At 56.2% G+C, this 8542-nt stretch overlaps 1 protein-coding gene across 8 annotated transcripts; it reads left to right on the forward strand.

Moving 5' to 3' along the window:
* The first annotated feature begins 261 nt into the window (after positions 1–261).
* On the forward strand, positions 262–6163 carry ECM1 (extracellular matrix protein 1). 8 transcript variants are annotated; one of them, XM_075561246.1, is made up of 12 exons: positions 262–453; positions 1378–1440; positions 1520–1627; positions 1739–1819; positions 1914–1976; positions 2998–3054; positions 3193–3207; positions 3349–3662; positions 3973–4347; positions 4855–5075; positions 5222–5309; positions 5696–6163. In XM_075561246.1, the coding sequence occupies exons 1-12, from the start codon at positions 276–278 to the stop codon at positions 5927–5929; spliced, it is 1797 nt and encodes a 598-aa protein (XP_075417361.1). In that variant the 5' UTR covers positions 262–275; the 3' UTR covers positions 5930–6163. The 8 variants fall into 8 exon arrangements, with proteins under 8 accessions (XP_075417361.1, XP_075417377.1, XP_075417369.1 ...); XM_075561262.1 differs by having other exon boundaries at positions 3001–3054; XM_075561254.1 differs by having other exon boundaries at positions 1917–1976.
* The last annotated feature ends 2379 nt before the right edge of the window (positions 6164–8542 follow it).

Below are 8542 nucleotides of genomic sequence, written 5' to 3' on the forward strand. Positions count from 1 at the left end.
ATCCTTCCCAGAAGGCAACATACAGAAGAGAAACTGAGGCACAAATAAGGTCCCCGACATCTCGTGCTTCCTGAGTCTCAGAATCGTTTCTCTTCGGGGTCAGAAGAATGCTCCCTCCATCACCCCCATTCTTCTCAATCCTCTGAGGAGGCCTTCGAGTGAATTTGGGAGGAGTGGCAGGCAGAGGAGGAGCAGCTGGTCCTGAGTCACGCAGGAAGCTCGGGAGGGCGGAGATAAAGGCAGGCCTATAAAGGAGCCGGCCTGGAGCTCACAACATGAGTAACAGCAACCGGAGAAGCAGGCTCCCAGCTGCCCAGCCCTTGAAATACGCATCTGCCCGTGAGAATCCACTTCCTGGGTGGCCAGTGACCAGTTGCCCCAAAATGGGGACCATGTCGGGAGCAGCCTTGGCTCTGGCCTGTTTGACTCTCGTTTCTGCAGCTGCTGAGGGAGGTGAGCTGGGTTGGAAGGGAGCATTGGGGAATTTGCCCTAATTGGAATGGCCTGGGCCCAGGTCCTGGCGTGGCAGGTCACCCGCAGGATCGGGCCCCCTCAGCAAGCCTAGGTGGTCTGGAGCCTTTAACCAAGGAGGGGCGTGAGGGGAGAGGGCGTTACCCAGGCCCACAACGTTGGAGTTACATGGGCAAATCCTGGGAGGGTAGCTGGAGCCAGAACAAGGGGCTCCTGCCTGAAAGTGCACGTGGGATGAGCCCTTAGGCTACTCAGAAGTGGCTGACTGAAGGGTGCCTTCCCTGACTTGTTACCTATGTAGGGGGGGCTAAGCGGGTATCCATGCATAGCAGGCCAGGTGAGCCACCAAGCGGACACCTCGACCACACACACGTTCCTCACCCACCTTAATGCTGGGCCCAAAAGGGGACAATCGATTCAGTTCTCTGCGGCTATGGGCATGATTTGCCTCAAGGTGTCATGAATCATCTGTCTTACATCCTAAACAGCGTGGGTCAGAGCTGGGCCTAGCAGCTTAGGCATGTAAACTTCTAGGCAGGACTTCTTAACAGAAGCCCTACGAGGCTCGAAGGACCTGGAGTCAGAGGGCGGGTGGTGGTGGTATTGCACAGGTGAGGCGAAGACCAGAGGAATAGCCCAGCAGAGGCTGTGGGGAGGAGAGCCCAGAAGGCCTGAAGGAAAGAGTAGGGCCTCCATGCCCCAGCCCCACATGTCCCATTCCCAAACTTCGAGCCAGCTAGGAGCAGGGACTAGCAGAGTATCACCGGCTTTCTTAGAACCCAGTTAGTCATATCTGTATGTTTGGGGTGGGTGAGGGGACACAGTAGCAGCAGTACAGAGAGGTTTCTGGTGCCTTGGTCCACTTCCCCTGGGTCGAACCTCCCCAACTTCCCCATGCCTCTCCAGAGCTCCAGGCTCCAGGCCAGAGGGAACTGAGACCAAGGCAGCTCACCCAGCATCCTCACGAAGGTAAGGGTCAGTGGAGGAGAGTAGCATGGGGCGGGTCCAGGAAGAACTAGTTTCTAACTGCCTCCCCTCTCCCCTCTAGTTGGCTATGCAGCACCCCCCTCCCCACCCCTTACCAGCACCCGCCCCATGGGTCACCCGGATGCATCCCTGCACAGCCCCGCCTTTGCCTTTGAGGAACAGAAGGAAGGTATGTTTCCCCAGAGCCCCTCCGCTACCCAGCTACCCCTCCCTCTTCGGGTGGGGAAGACGGAAATGGGTCCCCCTCCCCTCCCCTGCTCACACCCCCCCCCCTCTGTAGTGCAATTCCCTCTCTCCAGGGGAGCCATTCCTGCCCAAGAGGAAATGCAGCCCTCTCCCCTGCTCCCCGTGGAAAGGAAAGGTGAGTGGTGGCCCTTTCCTTCACCTCTGCCAGCCCCATGGGGCCGGGGCCTCCTGACACCAGGCTGACCTTTGTGTCCTCCCTCCTGTTCTAGCAGCAGACCAACCTCTCCCCCAGGAAGCCACTCCCCTTCAAGGAGAACTTGAACAAAAAGAAGGTAAGTGGCAACGTCTCCTCTTGACCCACTCAGCCTGTCCCAGGGTCCCATGACCAGTCTTGGCTCTGCCACTTAGCAGCTGTGGGCCTTGGTGAAGCTGCTCTTAGCCCTGGTTCCCTTATCTGTAAAACTGAGAAACTCGTACCACTTTATCAACTTATGAGACATTGAAAATAGAATTTATAAAACTAGAACGTGCCTCCCCCAACGTGAGTGTTCTTGTGAATCAATCAGTCATCAGAAAATAATGATGAGTTTTTCACATTACCTTTTGGTTTCCATCCCGAGCCCAAAGCTTTCTAGAACCTTTTTTTGGTAAACATTTTTAGTTTCCTTCTGTTAAAACATCCAGTGTGTTGCCCCCTTTCTCTCTTATGACTTCCTTACCTTTCCCTTCGCTTTGCCAAGTTTTAAAATTACTGTGAAATGCTTTCCTACCGTGGTCGGTTGTCCCCACTCCCTTCTGATTCAGAGTATGAACCTGCAAAGCTCTGCCTGTTTTGGTTTGGGAAGTTTAAGCTTTTCTGCTTCTGTGAGAACACACAGGCTTCTGTCCCTTTTGATTCCAACTGAACTTGGGGGTTCTCTAAATGATACTATGATGGTGTAGGTTTTACAGTCTCATAATTTGTGCTGGCCATGCATATTCCAAATAAATATTTTTTTGGTTGCAAGAAAAAAAACAGACTATATGTTTACTTGGTTCTCCTCTGAGTTCCTCTTTATGAATGGGAACCAGCCAGGCCTTCTGCAAGGACTTCAACTTTTTCCACCCCCAACATCTGCTCCACGGGCACGCGCTGCCAGCAACACCTCAGATTCACTACACGTTTGATTTTGAATTAACCTTTGGACGTTGTGTGGCCAGGAACCTTGGGCTGTGACCACATTTCCCATGAGCTCTACATTCAGGTGCCCAGTTTAAGGCGTTTTAAGCAGCTTTGTTCTAGAGATGCCCATCCTGACCTGGGGCGTGGGGTGGGCTAGCCCCTTTGCTCACCTATTTCATCTTCCACCCCAGTAGACTCATATTTACCGAATCAGGAGGAGATGACCTTTGGCTCTAAGCAGAAAGACGGTGAGTGACAGCTTCAGTCACCTTGGCCCATGCTCCCTTGCTTCAGAACTCGGAGCCTGAGCTGTGGGAAGCAGCCCAAGGGGCGACCCTTCTCGGGTTCGGCTCTCCCATTCCTTTCTCTTGGTTTCCTTTTTTCAGCCAGCCAGTCTGAAGGTAAGAGCCTCAACTGAATTCCTTCCTTTGGCCACCACATTTCCTCCTGACCCTTCTCCCAACCCACCCAGGTCATCCATTCCCCCACCCACCCACCCCCAGCATGTTTCTCCCTTCCCACTCTGTCTTCCTGAATTCTAGAAAAACCAGCTCCCCTCCAGGGCAGGGAGTCCGAGTCTTGGGATCCAGCCCAGCACTGCCAGCGGGGTCGACCCCGAGGGGGCTGGGGCTTCCGGCTGGATGGCTTCCCCCCTGGGCGCCCTTCTCCGGACAATCTGAACCAGATATGCTTCCCTGCCCGCCAACACGTGGTGTACGGCCCCTGGAATCTGCCCCAGACTGGCTACTCCCACCTCACTCGCCAAGGTGAAACCCTCAATTTGCTGGAAACTGGATATTCCCGGTGCTGCCGCTGCCGCAGCCGCTTAAACTGCCTGGAGTGTGCAGAGCTTGTGGTAAGGGTTGGGTTTTGATCCTGAGGTGTGTGTGTAGGGGGGGGCTGGGATGGTAGGGCGGGGGCTTTTGGACTCCCGATGGTGGTGTGTGTGTGTGGTCAAGTCCAAGAGTATAAGCCTGGGGACCTTGCTCTCTCTCTCTCACTGGCCCTCCAGCCCACCCCCCCACCCCCCCAGTGTGCCAGGAGAGAGGAGAGCCTGGGCTGCTGTGTCTGCCTGCCTACCTGCCCAGGATGCTTTTCTGCAGGGTGGGCAGGCAGCAGGAAGCTGGACAGGGGACTGCTGGCCTGACCCTCCCCTTTTGCTCTAGTGGAAGGACGCTCTGATCAAGTTCTGTGAGGCTGAGTTCTCGGTCAAGACCCGAGCCCACAGGTGCTGCAAAGAGCAGGGAGAGGCTCGATTCACCTGCTTCCAAAAGGAAGCATCCCAGCCACACTACCAGACCCGGGCCTGCCCTAGTCAAAAGCTCCACGTTACCTCGGGCCCCAAACTGCCTTTCCCCCCGGGGGTTCCCACGCCAGACAATGTCAAGAACATCTGCCACCTGAAACGCTTCCGCTCCGTGCCGCGCAACCTCCCAGCTGCCGACCCCATCCAAAGGCAGCTGCGGGCTCTGACCCAGCTGGAGGCGGAGTTCCAGCGCTGCTGCCTTCAGGGGGATAACCACACCTGCACACGGAAGGCTGTAAGTGGGTGTCCTAGCACCCCGAGAACCTGTCTGCCTGCCTGCCACCTCTGACCTCTGATCCCACCGGTCCGTCCATCCATGTACTTTCCCGTTGTGAGCACGTACACTCGTTCGTCTGCCTGGCTGTTCGTCCACCACTGTGGTCATCATCTGAGTGTGTTCGTCCTGACCTTCATCCCACACTCCTGGCCTCGTCCACCTGGGCATCAGCCACACACCCGTCTGCTGTCCGTCTGTTCAGCCTCACCCGACCCTCTGCATCCACTGTTTCCGTTCATCTCCTCCCCCGGCCGACTCCAAGCCTCGCCTGCCCTTCCACCTTCCCTCCTTCCCAACCCCGCGCCTCCGGAACTGCCTCCCTCACTGCTGCTCCTTTGCCTCCTCTCCTGGAACCTGCTGCTAGGAGCCCCTGGCCCGCTAGTCGGGGGCAGTGAGGGAAGCAAAGGGCCAGGAGGGAAGGGGCCAGGCGGCCGGGCGTCTGACTTCCCTTTCTCTGGCCCACAGTGGGAGGACACCATGGATGGGTACTGTGACAAGGTGCAGGCTGTAAAGACCCACCACCACTCATGCTGCCGCTACCCTGCCAGCCCTGCCCGCGACGACTGCTTTGCCCGTCGGGCTCCCTATCCCAACTACGATCAGGACATCCTGACCCTTGACCTCAGCCGAGTCACCTCCAACCTCATGAACCATCTCTGCGGAAACCACAGGGTTCTCAGCAAGCAGTGAGTCTTTGCCAACCCTCTTCCATTCCCCAAACCGCCTTCCTGGGGGACACGCTGGGAAGGGTACCATCAGTGGCTTCTCAGCACGTTTGATGTGTAGAGATGTGGCCAAAGCCCTGACAGCTGCCCCTTTCCTACCGACACAGCAAACAGATCCCAGGGCTGATCCAGAACATGACTGCCCGCTGCTGCGACATGCCCCTTCCAGAGCAGGCCTGCTGTGCAGAAGAGGAAGTGAGTGCACCGGACACACAGAATCAGACTCCCAAGAGATTCAGGAAGAGGGTCTGGAAAGGGCTAGAAGGCAGATCATGCCTCTTCTTTAGCACCTCACACCCACCCACTGCAATAATGAGTGGGGGCGGGGGGAGATCTTTCTTTCTCTGTTCCGGAAGTCTTTATTCCTGGCCTAAATGGCTCCCCACCCTTACATTCCCAGTATGCCTTCTCTGGACCCCAGCTTCTTTGTCAGTCCCAAGGAATCCAGCTGTGTCAGGAAGCAGCCTTGTACCCTCTCTGGACTCCAAAAGGTCCGGGGAGGCTGAAGGGAAGCCAAGGGAGATCTGGGACATTCAAGTATTTGTGCCTGACTTCTCCTTCACTCTGCTTCTCCTGCCTAGAAACTGGCCTTCATCGATGACCTCTGTGGTCCCAGACGTACCTTCTGGAGGGACACTGCCTTCTGCTGTGACCTGAATCCTGGGGTCGAGCAGACCAACTGTTTCAACATCCATTATCTGAGGAATGTGGCACTAGTGGCTGGAGACACGGGGGATGCCAAGGGTCAGGGGGAGCAGGTCCCAACCGAGGAAACAAATATCAGCCCCACCCCCAAGCCCGACAAAGAAGAATGAGTCACCCCAGAGCCTTGGAGGATCAGATGGGGAAACTCCACCCCACCCCACCCTACTTGAACACTCCTTACAGTAAACACCTCTTGGATTTGGAGCGGTCTTTGTCTACAGCACCGCACATGCAGACACACCCTTTTAAGCCTGTCTGGATTTTCTTCAGTGACGGGCCTGTGACCCACTGCTCTGAGTTGTTCCCCAGGTCTGTGATGGGATCATAACTAAATGACAACTTCATTTATTTGTCAGCGTGAATTTATTATGCACATGCTAACGAGCTTCACCTTGTAAGCCATTAGGATTCAATGGTCCTACTAGGAAAAAATAGGGGTCACGGCTGTGGTGAGCTCACAACAATGCCCCAGCCCAGCTTAGTAGTTTCAAAATTTCATTTTTGACCCTTCAAGCCCATGCCCAGTCAACATCTGTTTCTTGCACCCCTGGGAGTCCAGTGCTTACGCATGGGACTCACAGGGCTTTCCACGGTGACCGCTGGTCCGAGTGCGGGTCTCAGAAAGGCCCAAGGGCAGTGCTACCTGCCCCTGGGGTCGCGGTGCGTGGGCATCTGGGTTTGCTGGAGATGCACACCCAAAGAGAACCCCCCACGCCCGGCCCCTGCCCTGAAGTTGTTCCGAAGTCCCGAGTCGCGTGCACGTGCTCGGTGTGGAAGCGCAGGGCAGCCCAGGGCCGGGCGTGCAGGCGGGCAGAAAGGACAGCACGGTGGAAACGCAGGCCGTGCCGCTGAGATGCGCGGGGAGAGGGCTGTGGGCCAAAGGGGGTGGTGACGCGAACTCTGAGCCTCAAGGAGAGGCTGGCGTTGCGAGACCCCGAGCGGATTCGGACGCAGAGGCTTTGCAGGGCCTCCAAGGCCCGGTCGTGGCAGAATAGGGCGTCTCAAGAGGCTCCAGTCCGACTAGCCCCGCGAATTCTCTAGTCAACAGGCGCCTCCCTGCCCTTCCCCTCCCTCCCCTCGGCCCCTCGGCTCCCGCCCAGCACCGGGAGCCAGTGCTGGCTAAGCCGCTTCGGAACGCCCGCGCCGCGAGCAGCACCTTTGCTAGCGGACTGGCGCTGCCTGTCCGTCCGCACAACGGACCAATCAGCGGGCGAGAACAGCGCTGGCTCCGCCCCTGCGTCCTAACGCCGCCCGCGCGAGGCGAGAGCGCTGGGGAGTCACTGCGCCTGCGCAGGCGCTGCCGCCGGAGGCCCGCTTCTCTCCGCGTCTGCGCCTCCTCACGCGCGGCACGGAGCCCGGGCTGGCGGCTGACAGGAGCTCGGCACTTACAGTCCGTCTGGGAGGAGCGGAGGGAATCGGAAAAGAATGAGCATGAAAACAGCTGTAATGAAAGAAAGACGCCCGCAGTGTAGACGGAAGCATCGTGTGACAAGTATTCTCGGAGTCGGAGAACTCCTCCATGGGGGAGGCGACTGACGAACGGAACCCGGAGGTCGGGGCAGGCGAGAGTTAACACGAATGGCATTAGTTACATAGGTAAAATAGTAAGATACAATTCCTGATGGCGGCGGTGTGGGGGGCGGCGTTAGAGTTCGGAATCGTCTGCCTCTAATTGTGCTGACTGTCTGTCCTCAAGCAGCTTAGCGTCTGCGGAGGCTCTGATGTCTGCTGGCAGGTTTCCCAAGATGACTGTGTGAGAGCCACCTAGCCCGGCCTTCAGGGAGGTCTTCCTGGAGGAGGCAATAAAGCACATCGATTTATTGAGGGCGGAGCGAGTCTTGAGGTTGGGAATTCAGGCGTAGTCCACTTTCCAGAAGATCTTGCAGGGCTGTAGAAGCCTTGCCACCCCGAGTGATGGGAACAGGTTTCGTTTGATCCACATAAATCAAGATACATTCAATGGACAGACGAGACAGGCAGATAAACTGGACAAAGAAGAGGACCAGTTCAAAGACTGAAACTGAAGTTCTTTATCATCAGTGAAACGGGAAATGCTGAGATCCTGAACTTTGTTGTTGGCAGAGTAGATGAAGAGGGTGGGGCATTTGGTAAAGGTGTTAAAGGCACAGGATTGACAGAACCTGTTTGCTGAGGGACAAGGGCCGATCTCTGGCACCCATAAATCAAGACCAGCCTGAATGGGGAACAACAAATGCTATCCCTTGCCTGCAGAGGCTTTCCCCTTTATTATTCCTTCTGAGGCTCCGGCTCCCTGTACTCTGCTGCACAGGCTATTTGGCATGTAGACCTGGATCCCCTTTCATCCCAGGAGAAAGGAATTGAGACACTTCCTCCTAAGACATGAACTGGGGTGAGCTTAGAGGGATCTTTGAGAAACCTACTCAGATGATGAGGTGTGGTGCCCGGTTCATTTCCTCAGTAATAAACGGCTGCTCATCGCGCCATGCTCCGTTCTGTGCTCCGAAGAGCCCTTCACGAAGAACGTGTGACTAGAGTGACATTGCATTAACTCATGTCAAAGTTAGTGTCCAAGCCCACATAGGATAAAAAATCTACCAACATATCCTCTGAAAGCCCCTCGAGTTGCCTATAAAATATCCATGGCTTTGTGTGGGCAAAGCGGTGTGCAAGATGTACATGTTCCCCCATAACAGATCAGCATCTGGAGCAAAGCCACACCACAAAGCCCCTGAGGAGTCCCC

This window comes from Tenrec ecaudatus, chromosome 1, assembly GCF_050624435.1.
Source record: "Tenrec ecaudatus isolate mTenEca1 chromosome 1, mTenEca1.hap1, whole genome shotgun sequence".
Taxonomy (NCBI): Eukaryota; Metazoa; Chordata; class Mammalia; order Afrosoricida; family Tenrecidae; genus Tenrec; species Tenrec ecaudatus.